Source organism: Heterodontus francisci, chromosome 14 (genome assembly GCF_036365525.1).
Source record: "Heterodontus francisci isolate sHetFra1 chromosome 14, sHetFra1.hap1, whole genome shotgun sequence".
Taxonomy (NCBI): domain Eukaryota; kingdom Metazoa; phylum Chordata; class Chondrichthyes; order Heterodontiformes; family Heterodontidae; genus Heterodontus; species Heterodontus francisci.
The window spans coordinates 47,294,457-47,310,548 of NC_090384.1; the positions used below are offsets into that span (position 1 = coordinate 47,294,457).

At 41.6% G+C, this 16,092-nt stretch overlaps 1 protein-coding gene across 3 annotated transcripts in view; it reads left to right on the forward strand.

Moving 5' to 3' along the window:
• The window catches only part of myrf (myelin regulatory factor), a 368,359-nt gene that overhangs the window by 200,692 nt on the left and 151,575 nt on the right, over positions 1-16,092 (forward strand). For all 3 annotated transcript variants that reach the window (XM_068046165.1, XM_068046166.1, XM_068046167.1), the window contains exon 3: positions 7,342-7,429. In XM_068046165.1, coding sequence (XP_067902266.1) covers positions 7,342-7,429 — 88 coding nt within the window. The remainder of the gene's footprint in view (positions 1-7,341; positions 7,430-16,092) is intronic.

Sequence of the window (16,092 nt, forward strand, 5' to 3'; positions counted from 1 at the left end):
CTTTTGAAAGTGAGTGGGTAAATGCAGCTGACCTCAATGTAAGTAATTATCATTCTAATAATTTACCACAAGGCTTGCATTTCTTTATTACTTTTTCCTTGTGAGACATGTGATAGTGATGTTCAGTGGTGATGACGTGACAGTTATTTTCCACAGTCAATTATCCCATTTTGTACAAGTGTTTTTTTTATTCATTCGGGGGATGTGCGCATCTCTGGCTAGGCCAGCATTTATTGCCCATCCCTAATTGCCCTTGAGAAGGTGGTGGTGAGTTGCCTTCTTGAACCGCTGTAGTCCTTGGGGTATAGGTACACCAACAGTACTGTTCGGAAGGGAGTTCCAGGATTTTGACCCAGCAACAGTGAAGGAACGGTGATATAGTTCCAAGTCAGAATGGTGTGTGACTTGGAGGGGAACTTGCAGGTGGTGATGTTCCCATGCATCTACTGCCTTTGTCCTTCTAGGTGGCAGACGTTGCGGGTTTGGAAGGTGCTGTCTAAGGAGCCTTGATGAGTTGTTGCAGTGCATCTTGTATATGGTACGCACTGCTGCCACTGTGTGTCGGTGGTGCAGGGAGTGAATGTTGAAGGTGCCAATCAAGTGGTCTGCTTTGTCCTGAATGGTGTCGTGCTTCTTGAGTGTTGTTGGAGCTGCACCCATCCAGGCAAGTGGAGAGTATCCCATTCCACTCCTGACTTGTGTCTTGTAATGGTGGACAGGCTTTGGGGAGACAGCAGGTGAGTTATTCACCACAGAATTCCCAGCCTCTGACCTGCTCTTGTAGCCACCGCATTTATGTGGCTGATCCAATTCAGTTTCAGGTCAATGGTGACCCCTGGGATGTTGATAATGCGGGTTCAGCGATGGTAATACCATTGAACGTCAAGGGGAGATGGTTAGATTCTCTCTTGTTTGAGATGGTCATTGCCTAGCTCTTGTGTGGCACTTACCAGCCCAAGCCTGGATGTTGTCCAGGTCTTGCTGCATATGGACACAGGCTGCTTCAATATCTGAAGAGTCACGAATGGTGCTGAACATTGTGCAATCATCAGCGAACATCCCCACTTCTGACCTTATGATGGAAGAAAGGTCATTGATGAAGCAGCTGAAGATGGTTGGGCCTAGGACACTACCCTGAGGAACTCCTGCAGTGATGTCCTGGGACTCAGATGATTGATCTCCAGCAACCACAACCATCTTCCTTTGTGCTAGGTGGAGCAGAGAGCTGTCCCCCTGATACCCATTGACTCCAGTTTTGCTCGGGCTCCTTGATGCCATACACGGTCAAATGCTGCCTTGATGTCAAGGGCAGTCACTCTCACCTCACCTCTGGAGTTCAGCTCTTTTGTCCATGTTTGGGCCAAAGCTGTAATGAGGTCAGGAGCTGAGTGGCCCTGGCGGAACCCAAACTGAGCATCAGTGAGCAGGTTATTGCTGAGCAAGTGCCACTTAATAGCACTGTTGACGACCCCTTCCATCACTTTGCTGATGATCGAGAGTAGACTGATAGGGCGGTAATTGGCCGGGTTGGATTTGTCCTGCTTTTTGTGTACAGGACATACCTGGACAATTTTCCACATTTCCAGGTAGACCCCAGTGTTGTAGCTGTGCTGGAACAGCTTGGCTAGTGGCACAGCAAGTTCTGGGGCACAAGTCTTTAGTACAATTGCTGGAATGTTGTCTGGGCCCAGAGCCTTTGCAGTATCCAGTACCTTCAGCCGTTTCGATGTATTTCAATGAGGTTCTCCCTTCTTTCTTTATGTGTCTTTCACAATTCCTGCAGCTAAGAGCAAGTGTATTGGCCTTTTTCCCAATTGCTCTCAATGACTCCTGTTGCGAGCTACCAGAAGAGATTCTTCACAGACTCACAGAATCATTAGGATGCAGAAGGAGGCCATTCAGCCCATCATGTCCACACTGGCTCTCTGAAAGAGCAATTCTCTCAGTTCCATTCCCCTGCCTTCTCCCTGTAACCCTGCACATTCTTCCTTTTCTTTTAACTGTCTAATTCTCTTTTGAATGCTTCAATAGAACCTGCCTCCACCGCATTCCCAGGCAGCGCATTCCATACCTTAACCACTCGCTGTATGAAAAAGTTTTTCCTCATGTCACTTTTGCTTCTCTTATCAAATACTTTAAATCTGTGCCCTCTCATTCTCGGTCCTTTCATGAGTGGCAACAGTTTCTCCCTATCTACTCTGTCCAGACTCCTGATGATTTTGAATACCTCTGTCAAATCACCTCTCAGCCTTCTCTTCTCCAAGGAAAACAGTCCTAACTTCTCCAATCTATCTTCATAATTGAAATTCCTCATCCCTGGAACCATTCTCGTGAATCTTTTCTGTACTCTCTCCAATGGTCTCACGTCTTTCCTAAAGTGCGGTGCCCAGAACTGTACACAATACTCCAGCTGAGGCCCAACTAGTGTCTTATACAAGTTCAACATAACCTCCTTGCTCTTGTACTCTCTGCCCTATTAATAAAGCCCAGGATACTGTATGCTTTATTAACCGCTCTCTCAACCTGTCCTGCCACCTTCAATGACATATGCACATATACACCTAGATCCCTCTGCTCCTGCACCCACTTTAGAATTGTACCCTTTATTCTATATTGTCTCTCCATGTTCTTCTCACCAAAATGAATCACTTCACATTTCTCTGCATTGAACTGCATCTGCCACCTGTCAGCCCTGAAATCTCTCTCCCTTCTGGTTGAAGATGTGGCAGCTTCTGTTTACTCAAAGTGTCTTAGATTAGAAACTGAGAGAGCATAATTCAAACTGAGGCACTGACTATTAGCACCATAACATCCAATGTATTACCTGCACAATAATCCCATTTTAGCCTTAATTGGTGTTATTTGTATTTTATTCAAACTGCACTAGGTATTATAACAGCAGATAGAAAAGAAAGTGAGGCTGTAATACAATTTTTAGAAGGTAACATTTTTTCACTTGTGTCTTGTGTCACCTAACTTGTGAGATTAAATAACTGATTATCCATAGCAATATCTATAAGTATGTATCATCTTAAGGGGAAATGGAAACTCTCAGCAATTTGCAATATTTATGTCAGGACAATATTCTGTTTGCTTGAAGCCTTTGCACATCTTTAGAAAGAATCATTTGTTGATATTCTGTTTTGAAAATCTTTCCAGTTCCTTCAATTGTTCTGTGAGTTTACCCAATGAGTGGTTGGGTCAAGCAGTCAATGCTGAATATTGACTATTGCCAAAGTACTTAGAAGTTAATCAAAGCCCGAGGAGCTGTTTCCTAGCAAAGATTTAGCACCTTTGTGGAAAAAGAAGAAAACGGAAGAAGAAAAAACATCTTCCAAATTTCTCCCCCTTCACTGCTGAAGGTGTAGACTCTTGTAGGGTATAGTTCCATGGGCACTGTCTGCCCTTCAGTATCTCACCCAAGAAGCTATTTCTCAAGACAATGTCATATGTCCTAGTATCTCCAGTGGCTCGCTGTTTTTGTCTGATTATATTTCTATGAAGTGCCTATTAAAGGTATGATATAAATGCAAGCTGCTGTTGTACACAGAAATGTTCAGAGGCATCATGTAGATTCATTGGTAGAACTCACCCTCACAGGAATCCAGAGTTTAAATTACTTTTATTTGTGACATGTTTCTGAAGCAAGGTTTTCTCAAGGATTCTCCATCCCAAGCATTTTGACACTATCATAACTGCAGTGTTCTTCCTGTTGTATTGGCAGAATAGCAGACTTTAGGCGAGGTTAGCAAGGGGATGAAACAAACTTAGTGTTGCTTCATATGTGTATCATTTACACTGCACTTGTATCATTATGACCTGACCTTGCATCATTTACATTAATGAACTTTTATTTAGCTTTTAAAAATGTTATTGAACTCAAGAATGCAAAGGGGAGGAGAATGCTATTGTGAACTGTGGGGGTAGGGGGGAAAAGTGTGTTTGTGAATGGGGGAGAGAACTGCCTTCATGAACTAGGGTAAAGAATGGCTCTGTCAAACCAGGGGAAGGGTAAGTGGGCAATAGGAAAAGAGTGTGTTCATTAATTGAGGGAATCTCGTCACTGTAGGAGAGAGAGAGTGGAAGAGTGGCTTAATGAAGTGGGGCTTCTGTGATCTGCCTTAATATACAAAGCGGAGTATGCCAGCTGCCAAGATCGGAGGACTAAAAGGGAAAAAGTGCTTTTGGGAGGGTGTCATGCTGGCCCCCACCTGCCAAGAATGAGGCATATGAATTTCGTTATATGAACATTAATTTTAATCTGTTGCTGGAGTGAAGAAATGACTTGTTAAAGAGATCACCAGATCATTGACTAGAGGACATTTGCATACTAAGAGACGGTGCTTGTGGAGACAGAGAACTACTCCCTGGTCCAATTAAACCCAAATGGATTTTGATCACCAGACATTGAAGGTGTAAGGAAGCACATTCCAGGGTGTGCTGAAATGATACAATCCACAAAGACAGGACTAGTTAAACTAGCTGGTCACATGACTGACTGACTGATCCAGGCTTTTGAACTAGACACAGGACAGTTTGAATTGAGACTGCAGAGTTTGCAACTGAAGCTGGAACAAGAAAGTCTCTCTCCTGGCTGTCTCTCTCTCGCTTTCTCCCACGGAAGACACATAAACCTCAAGAGAGAAAAGACTCCTACATCGAAACAAGTTGAAGCATGCACTGGGCCCCAATGAGCAGCAAGACCTACTGGCAACCAAAGACTCAACATCAAACTCAAAGGACTGTAACTACTAGATATTGCCTCAAACTATTTTTTCTGTCTCTATCTGAGTGTGTGTTTAGCATGGTCGCGTCGCGTACTCGTACTCATTACCCGAATTAGAGCTTAAGATTAATCAACTTCCATCATTCCTATTTAAATCTAAGAAAACCTGTCAGATTTCTTTGCTTTACAATTGGAACAGTGAACAAGGATTAATGAGGGGGAGCTAAAATGCAGTGCTTTAAAATTAAACCCTGTCACAGTTAAACCAGTCAAAGGCTGAGAGGGAACCCCTAGACCCCTTCTCACTTGGTCATAACAGACGGTAATTAGGGAACCATATAACAATTGGCGCTTTAAACATCACAGAAGGACTGTTCCTATCTAAAAGTACCGTGCTATTTCCAAGGTTAATGGAAGGCTACGATGATGTTCATGCAGCGAGTGGTTAAGGTCTAGAATGCACTGCCTGAGAATGTGGTGGAGGCAGGTTCAATTGAAGCATTCAGAAGGGAATTAGACAGTTCCATGAAAAAGAAGAATTCTGGGGAGAAGGCAGGGGAATAGAACTGAGGGATTTGCTCTTTCGGAGAGCCAGTGCGGACATGATGGGCTGAATGGCCTCCTTCTGCACTGTAACGATTCTGTGATTCTATGTTAAAGGAATCTTAAAACAAGTTAAAAATCGTACATGTACATTTCAGTCCCAGTGCTTGCTTGTCATATTTGATGGTAAATATGGTCAAGGATTCAGATTCCTGAGGTATTCCCATGAGCCACAGTGGGTCAGTTTATCTGTAGATACGCTACTGCATTACATCAGGAACTGGCAGTCACTGGGGTGAGGTTAAAAGGGCTCATTAGTCACGAGCCATAAAAAAATGTTCATGACACAGGCCCTAAACCCTGTCAGTGACGAGAGACCTTTCCTTATGGAATCAAGAAAGGCGCACATGTTATGGCAGAGTGAGGTGGGAGGGAGGGAGAAGAGAGCAGCTTTTCAAAAATAATGTAACATTGCAGCACTTTGCTGTAATCGCAGGAGTGGTTGTGAGGCAATGGGTTATTGTTTCATTGCAGTTTGCTTCTGCTCAATCTTATGGGATCGGGCTGAGCCTGTTGGCGGAGTTTCTGTAATTGCTGGGATTCTGATCGCGAGCAGTGTGTGTTTTATGGAGTAATACATTCTGCGGTAGTAAATAGACAAGGGGCAAGGGAAGCCTGTTGCAGTTTGTGGGAGAGATGTGATGCTGGTTTCCCAATAGTGTGGTTAATTTACTGTGTGTAAATGGGTCTGTACTTAATTTGTGTAAATCTTATGCTGTTTGCTGATCTGTATGACCATCATACAAGTCACCTGGATTCCTATATAGGTTCTCTGACACTTTCCATGCTTATACCACACTTACCACATGCTATCCTGTCCTGTTTTGAGATTTCTCAAGTCATCCTGTCTATTCCATTCCCAGTAGTTGCATGGCAGCAGGAGAGAACCAATTTTGATTTAGTATCCTGCTAGTTGTCTCTTCCGCTCCAGTTTAATGACTTTTTTTGGATTGAACTAAGAGCAGTGTGGGGATTATAAATCTATGTTAATGTTTTAATGTTGGCTGTCTACATAAAATACAAATGGTTGCCACATTGAACTAACTAGACTCTGTAAAGTCGTAGGAAGTCTGAACAACAACTTTTCACATTTCAAATAACTATCTAATGCCGGATAAAGAAACTATTTTTGAAAGATATTATACAGTAGAGCTCACTTGTAACTAAAAAATGTCAGAAAAGTGTTGGCATGTTGTGTCCTTATGGATCTTCTAGCAAATATACTTTGGGCCATCAACACTTGCATCAACTTAAAAAACAGTTTCATGTACTTCAGCTTTTGTTCCTCTCTTGCAAATGATTTGAATATTTGGTAAAATTAAAGTTTAATTCATAGCAAGCCAGTTTTCCTCTGTACTTCTGATGTATCTATTTGTTTCATTCAGGGTTTCCATTAAGTTGTCAGTCTATTTGAGACTGTTTCAGCTTTTTGAAGCTGCTGATCAGCTTTTGCTAGTTTTGAAGGTTGGTATATAGGACAGAGAGAGAGAGATAGATGATCAAATGGTACATGGAACACGATAATTCCTGTGTTGCTGGAACCATGGAAGCATAATGCTAAAGAAGGCAATCAATCACTGATAAATGATGAAGAGTGTAAGGTTAGAGAGACTGAATTTATTTTAGAGGGAATGTAGAAGTTTGCAGAACCTTTTGCTTATGAGATTAAATGACTAGTGTTTGCAAAACGTGATGTGCTGAGTGGACTTTTTTCATTCCTTGCATGCTTATTGCTAATACCACCATCCTTCTACTTCTAGAATCTGGGCTCAAATCCAGCCCAGACGAGGTGGATAAAATTTTCATTCCTTAGTAACTTTCTGTGGAAACCAGTTCAGATAATAGGAAAATGTCCCCAGCAATTGTAGCTGGGACCAAGAAGAAGTTATCAAAATAAAAACAAGCTTTGGTCCTGAGCTGGACAATGTTCATAGTCAGTAAGAGGCCAACCTGCCTCTCTGGTAGATTATCTCATTATCTCTGGTAACATGAATATCTCTTTCTGTTTTAAGGACATGAAATCAATGGGGCTCTTGATACATCCAACATTGATACGAGTATTCTGGAGGAGTACATCAGTAAAGAAGACTCAACAGACATGTAAGTCCAACCAGTGACCTTATGAGATGACACAAATAGCTCAATAGCACACCAAGCAGCGCATGTTATTACGATCAGGTGAGGAGGGATCAAAAGGCTCCGCTCTTGTTTCTCTCCTTGTTTGTCTGCAACAGGGTTTATTTCTTTAAAACAGCGGATGTCCTTACCAATTCAGTGTTTAACCCTTTATTGCTATGATCATAACAGAACTAATCGGACAGGTTTTCTTGAGTTTAAACAAGAAAGAGGTTAGTTTATTGTACTTAAAATCAAAACCTGGTCTAAGTAAAATAATAATGTATGCTCCAACTTTCTCTCACACACACACAGAGACACACACACACACAGACACACACACACACAAATAGGTTACAGAGTGAAGAAGAGTAGATTGGTTGGATTAGAGTCCAGAACAAATAAAAGAATATATACAGTTTGTGGAGTCTGATAATTCAGTTGTCTTGCGGATGAACTCATGGTCCTGAAGTTTCTGGTTGGTAGAGGTGGCCACTTGGTTCAGGGTTTTCTTGGAGACAATGATATAGATGTCTTTCTCCCGGAGTCTCTATCTGCAGCAATGATAGACTTGGATGTTTTGTAGCCCATAGGCAAGGTTGAAGCTTATAGTGTTGCCTGGAGAGAGAGAGAGAGAGAGAGACCGACTTGGGTCCTGCACTGGTTAAAACTCAAATGCTTGTCTGATGTAGCCAAAAGAAACTCCAAGTTTTCATACAGATGGAGAGGCTGTCATATGATTTTCCCAGTGTATTCTTTTTTGCACTTTAATGAGATCCAAGTCTAAGAATTCCAATCTCTCTCAGGTTTCATTGTTTACTCCTTGAGATTCATCTCCTCTAGTGTTAATGTTCCAAGATAGATTTGAATGTCTTGCTAATGAAGGCAATGCCAGGTAGCTCATTCAAACTGCTCAAGCCATTGTTCTGGATGAGGGCTATTCAGACATGCATCTCCACCTCGTTACCTTGGGATATGAGGTATTTCATTGCAAATTTCGATGGCCATCTTAGCTGCTTTCTTTTTAAAAGTTGAATTTAGGTTTCCAACCAATGAATTAAAAATCATCATTCAGCATAGCACATTTTCATAACACTTTATAAACTAAGCCATCAGGGGAAATGGCATTTTTAAAATAGTATTGACTCTTGCCTTAGTTTTATAGATGTTGTCCATGGACCCTAAAAACTTGGCCTTAAAGTTGTTGCATTATCTAGTTCTAAAATGACTATAAACCAATGAACAACCTTAACAAGCATTTTTGACATAATAACCTGTCCTATGTTTTTTTAATAGCCGATTCACAAAAATGGTTTATGAGCTGGTCCTATTGGACTTGGGATCATCCGAGATGGGCAACCTTCAAAAATTAGCTCTGAACTATAAAGAGGCACTATGCCTGCCATTGGATAGTCAGATAGTCACTGCAGTTATGTTGCACGCATATGATGCAGATTGTCACATTGCAGAAGCAACGTTTACCAAAAAGGTTTTCAGTAATGGTGATACCTCTTTAAATAACACAGTCTTCAGGGCAACCTCATTATTTGCACACAGAATGTGATAGCCAGGATTGTGGGGATGCTATTCGGGGCACACTCCCATTTCCCACCATTTTTGCTCTTCAGGGCTGTTATCAGAGTTGCTCATCTGCTCCTCACACTCCCCTGCAAAGTAAAAGAGAAATTTACAATGGCAACATGGGCACTTGCAAATATATAATTTTAAAAATATATGTTTTAAAGTTATGAGTATTTATAAAAGAAATGAAATATTTGCATGTTGTGCAGGCTTCAAAAATTAACTTTCTACAAACCCACTTTGCATCCCTTCAAAATCAGGGTCAGTATCTGAGGTAACTTAACAACCTTGGCATACATGCCAACCATCAGCATTTTAAGCTGACAGTCAACATTTCAAATCATGTGGATGATTTTCTGACTCTGCAATCTTGACAGTCTGCCTTCTGGAAGTGCAGATTGAAAATATTGGTATGAATGTGCCTGAATTTCTGATATATGCTTCCAGCAGGCATAGCACTGCACCAAAAGTTGGAAAATGACCCATCTTATGCCAGCAGTTTACGGACTCACAAGAAAAATCATCATTTACACTGGAATTCGAGGTTGTCATAACCAACCAATTGGATCAGTTAAGAGGTGGAACTGTAGGGTCTCAGAAGCAATCAGATGAATTAGAGGCATTGAATACTGTCAGAACCAATCATTCAAACTTTGTGTTCTCCCATTGTTGGTTGAACACAAATTTATGGCAGAGAACATTTAAGATGAGTTAATAGTTTCTGTGAGAAGCAATTACATTTGTGTTTATTTAGTTTGATCCCAAAGAATCTTAGCAAATAAGTTACTAAAATGCAGCTTTTAAAAATTTATTTTCTTCAAAGGAACTTTCTGGAAATGGTCAGCTGCTGCCTTATTATGAAGGTCAGTTTTGTGAGTTTTGTAGGTTGGCATTTCTGACAATAAATCACAATGACCTCTGATCTAATGATGTCTGTCACAAAACCAATCAAATTACTAGAAGAGTGGGGCAATGAGAGAACATTGGGAGAACATCACGAAAACTGCTCAAAAAGCAAAATATTAAGTAAATGCTATAAACTCAAATTGCTGTCATTGGAACACATATGTGTGTCATTAAATAATGTTTTAATGTTCCTGTTCTTATTAGAGAGTATTGATAATGTTTAATATCTGCTGTTTTATGGAGATGTGAAAAGGGTTTGACAGTGCATTAAGATAGGCATTTACCAGTACTGAAACTAACTTTCACTGACATTTGCTGATTTAAAGCAATCTGTACGCAGTTCCCTGTTGGCCTCTGAGAGTTTGATATTTAGTTCAAACTGATTCTGCTAATCTATGTGAGAATGCCTACAAGGGTGTTGTAATTAAGCTGAACACACTTGATCTAGGGAAGGTTAAAATAACCTGAATTTCTGCTAATGTTTGCTACTCAGTGACTCCTGCTGGAAAGTTCACAGGTAGATGTTGGCTGAGGATAGGACCAATTTTGACCATGAACAGCTTCACAGACAAACTACCTTCCAAAAATCACACTGAAGGCTTATACATGAAGAATGAGCAATCGGGGCAAGTAATGGAGTGCTGCTGGTGCTTATATTTCTGTACTCCAGCATGAATTAGTGCCTTCAGAAGAGGAGCAGAGTTTACTGATGTATTAAAAAAAACATTCCCTCCTCTATTCCCCAGACTGGGATATACTTCCCCCAGGAACTCAGCACATATTGGGAAGCAACACACACACATTTAATTTATATTGTCCCAGATTTAATCCCTGGTCTGTCTGTAGCACATTAAATGGCAACTTCATGTGTTATGACCGAGGTGGGAGGAGTGCACTGTTTATTCTAGTTCCACTTCTGCACAGGTCACAACATATATTTTAATTTTTCCCACTTACTGATACAGTCACTTATATACTCTATTTTTATCCCAGAATAAAACACACCAAACAGGTTTCTTTAATAAACAACAAAATTATCAGTTTATTATAAAACGTCTTAACCAGTAATGAAGTAAAGCATAAACACACAGATTGAAATATTAACAGTTCCCTTTTTACCTTAGCCCCTCACACTCACACACACGCATGCATATACATATACACCGGTTAACTGGAGAAATAAATGGATTTTTGTTTTTAGAGCACTATTACATACAAAACAAAACACTTGGGCTGAATACTTGCTCATTCTTGAAGAAACAGCAGATGAGATACGTATTGTTCCAAAACTGGCAGACAATCTGGCCTCCGAATACATGTAGACGGGTCACTGGGATCTTTTAGAACAGTTCTTTTCAGGCGGTATTGAGAATTAATTTAGCAAGCTTTTCTTCAAAGATAGGAGATAAGATGAGTTGACAAAGTGGACTTCTCAGGGTCTTTTAGAGAGGTTCTGGAAAGTTGAGCTGGGTTGTGGTCTTTTCTCCTTCCTTAGACATTGTCTTCTCTCCTTGGAAGTTCTCTCCCTTTTTATACTGTTCAATGCCAACTCAAAACAATTCAAAGTGAAACCAACAACAGAAGTCAACCTTTTGACCTTCGTCAATCTTGACCTATCACTTCTTTGTAAACAACTTCTGCAGGTGTCCAAAGTTCTCTGTTGTTTATTGAGCTGGAAGTTAGGTGGTTTCCCAGAAAGGTTTGTTGTTGTTGCTGGAAGTCTGGTGGTTTCCCAGCAAGGCTTGTTTTCCTCACAAGACCTCTCAGTGCCCCTTTTAAAAAATATTTCCAAGGACTGTTTTTCAAAGTCAAGTGGCCTTTAAATGATCCCCTATGAAGACCCCAAAGTTTAACATTTCTTCAATCTTTCAAAAATGAATCCTCAAAAAATATATTTAATAAATCACAGAGGTACTTTCGTAACACATGCAAATAAAATATTGGACAAACCTATTTTGGGAAGGTGGGGGAGGTAAAAAGCCATGTGTTTTTACACAGTGAGCCAACAATTTGTTCCGATTTACTTTGTGCAATTGTAACAAAGCAAAATTGAGGTACTTTGAAAGAGATTCCCAAACATCTCACTTCTAGGCGCAGTGGTTAGCACCACAGCCTCACAGCTCCAGCGACCCGGGTTCAATTCCGGGTACTGCCTGTGTGGAGTTTGCAAGTTCTCCCTGTGTCTGCGTGGGTTTCCTCCGGGTGATCCGGTTTCCTCCCACATGCCAAAGACTTGCTGGTCGATAGGTTAATTAGCCATTATAAATTGCCCCTAGTATAGGTAGGTGGTAGGGAAATATAGGGACAGGTGGGGATGTGGTAGGAATATGGAATTAGTGTAGGATTAGTATAAATGGGTGGTTGATGGTCGGCACAGACTCGGTGGGCCGAAGGGCCTGTTTCAGTGCTGTATCTCTAAAACTAAAACTAAAACTAAAAACTATGTAAATACATACTCAACAAGGAATGTAGATGTATAAACCATAAGGTCCCAAATTCAATCCCCTTTCTGTGCTGAGTTAGCCAAGCTCAGCCAGGGGTAGGGATAGTGGTAGGGGTACTACAACTAGCCCCAGATAATGTTCCCTCTAGGGTGCGCGGCCACGCAGTAATCGGGAATGCGCTGTGCAGGGAGCAAACAGGCTATGCACAAGCAACATCCCCTTTAAGATGCACACAGCCGCTGCTGTGCTTCAATCTTAAAGGGTGCGTGCAGTGCAAGATGCCGGCTACACACAGCAAACAGAAGTTATCGAGAACATTAGTCCCAGCACAGGTTAAAGAGGGAAACACCAATCAAGGCCCCCGATCATTCATCACCAAATGGACATGTCAATGTCAGGTGAGGACAGTTTTGAACTTGCCTTGTGAAATTTCCAACAGTTGAATAGCTTGTCAACAATCAAGGAGCCATCTTCCTCACTGAATCAAAACCTTTAGAACCTTTAAAGGGGAAAACACAGCCCCAAACAAGACTCATCGATAATCCCACATTATCCAATATTGATTTAAAGCTAAACCTGACAGAAAATGTCACATTGCAATTCAATGTGATCTAAGTAACACTGTTTTCTCAGCTGCTCTTTAAAGTGATCAAACATCATAGAACAAAAAATATGGTACATGTTGGTCTATTAAAGATATATATTGTGCATAAAATTTATAAACTATTATAATCTACACACTCCATCTACCATACATCCAAAATTCATTCTGCTGTTTCTGAAAACAGGTGTGTATTACTGCCATTTTCCTGTATTTCCATTATAGTTTATCGAATTGTTGGTTGTAAGCCCCTTCCCCACCTCCTCACTGGTGATTTTAATGGGTTAGGGGTTGTGGTATTAATTCATTATATTTTACAAAGAATGACCTTGTTTTACAGGTTCCACTCCCTTAATCTGTGCTCTGATTGAAGTGATTTATGACTTTAACCCCTTGTAGGGACTAAACCAAATCAGGAGCACATCCCCACGAATCTCCTTTAATCAAGTTCTAACCAGACAAATTCTCAGACACTCATTTGGGTCCAAAGAATTGCACTAGCTTTCCCTCAAAGAAAGAAAACCAACAGAGAATGTTATCATCTTTCGGATAGCCTATTTCTAATATTTTTATGGCTAAGTCATAAATATCCCAGATAGTATAAGGGTCTGGGAAACTCTCTTCAATGCGTAACTCTCCACTTAAAGAGACACAGAGAGGGGGTTCTTATAGTTGTATACAGAATACATGAGACGATTTATTAACTTTTGGATGGCACAGTGGCACAGTGGTTAGCACCGCAGCCTCACAGCTCCAGCAACCCAGGTTCAGTTCTGGGTACTGCCTATGCGGAGTTTGCAAGTTCTCCCTGTGTCTGCGTGGGTTTCCGCTGGGTACTCCGGTTTCCTCCCACAGCCAAAGACTTGCAGGTTGATAGGTAAATTGGCCATTGTAAATTGCCCCTAGTGTAGGTAGGTGGTAGGAGAATTGTTTAGTTTAGAGATACAGCACTGAAACAGGCCCTTCGGCCCACCGAGTCTGTGCCGACCATCAACCACCCATTTATACCAATCCTACACCAATTCCACATTCCTACCACATCCCCACCCGTCCCTATATTTCCCTACCACCTACCTATACTAGGGGCAATTGCTAATGGCCAATTTACCCATCAACCTGCAAGTCTTTGGCGTGTGGGAGGAAACCGGAGCACCTGGAGGAAACCCACGCAGACACAGGGAGAACTTGCAAACTCCACACAGGCAGTACCCGGAATTGAACCCGGGTCGCTGGAGCTGTGAGGCTGCGGTGCTAACCACTGCGCCACTTTGCTGAATATGGAGAATATGGGGTTAATGTAGGATTAGTATAAATGGGTGGTTGTTGGTCGGCACAGAATCGGTGGGCCAAAGGGCCTGTTTCAGTGCTGTAATAAAATATATTTATTAAAGAATTTAACTTGCAAACTTCTTAAGTGGATAAGTATATAACAATATCAAATATTACTGAGAATTAGAATCCAAAAGTTTAACCTTGCTAATGTTGCAGCAAAATTATCTTAGAATATCCAGATTATCCATCAAAATTTAAAGTAAACTTGTACCTTAAATTCCTGAATAAGGCATGGAATGAGAAGTGTTGCTGAGGATTCAACACCCCTTAGTGTTTGCTTCAGAATCTTGTATTTTTATACTATTTCTAAGGTGTCATATGACTTTTGCTTTAGATGTGACCTTCCTGTGTTCCCTTTTAAAATCTATATCTTTAATTTAATATTTTACTGGAATTTAAAGTTATGAGCTTTTATCTGGTCAAAATGTTCATAATTGTGTTTATTTGACCTCTCTTGTTCCTGTGAGTACATTCCATTTCTTGTTAATTACCCTTTCTATGGTACTCCAAAGCAACCTCCAGAGCCGACCTGTCTAAACAACAACCCTATAAACCAAATAAGTTTTATTACTACCTCTTACTGAAGTCACACAGGATATTTCAATGTGTATGTTTATCTCCCAAGTCCCTGGTAACAGCAATTCTATTCAAAAGAGACCTTGAAATGTTTAACTCTACCATCTTAAAGGGGAACTTCAGTGAGCTCTGAAAACTAACCATTTATCCAATCTTTAACTCTAAAGGCATAATACAGTAACTATTTCCAAATTCTACTTAATCAAGCCTATTATATCTATATTTCTTCACATGATTACTGCTGCACCTCATCAATAGGAGCTAACGGTAACTGGTCTGATAAGGCAACATATCAGCTATTCCTCATCCTTCCTGCTCCCTCCACATCCACTGTTTTACCCTTCAATTCTCTCTTCTAGGCTGGAATTTTATGGCCCCCCAACGAGTGGGCTTGTGGCAGGGGCGACTGCAAAATTGAGTGGAGGCAGGGGGTGCTGTTCCTGACATCTTCCTGCCTCTGTAGCAATTTTACCCGGGACGGCAGCAATGAGAAAAGGCCCGTCTGCCACCACCCCCCCCACCCCCCCCCGCATGCCAATCAAGTCCCTTAAGTGGCCAATTAACTGCCACTTAAGGGCCTCCTCCCACCGTTGCAGGTATTTTGCCCGTGGCGGGTAGGCAGCAAAGGCCCTAAGACCACCACCAGGTAAAACCTGGTGGCCTTGTGGGCTGGGAGGGACCCTCCTGATCAGGCACCCTGTGCCCCACAGAGGGCCGCCCCCAAAACCCCAACCGCCCCCAATACACAACACTCCCGCTCCCCCCAACTGACCCACTTTGCCTCCCTGGAGCCTGGCTAATTGTCCCCTGCGAGGCCCTAAAAACCTACGTCTTCCGGGGCCGTCCTTCACCTTGCTTGTGATGGCCTATCCCTCGCACCCTTTTTAAACAATGGTCCAACGTTCACAGACCTCCAATCCTCTGGTACCTCTCCTGTATCTAGTGAGGCTTTGAAGATGATCCTCAGAGCATCCATTATTTCCTCCCTGGCTTCCTTTAACAACCTGGGATACAATCCATCCAGCTCTGGTGATTTATCCACTTTCAAGGATGTCAGACCCTTTAGTACTTCCTCTCTCATTATGCTTACCATATCTAATATTTCACACTCCTCCTCTTTTACTACAATGTCTGCATCATCCCTTTCCTTTGTGAAGACAGAGACAAAAAACTCATTAAGAACTCTGCCCACATCTTCTGCATCCACG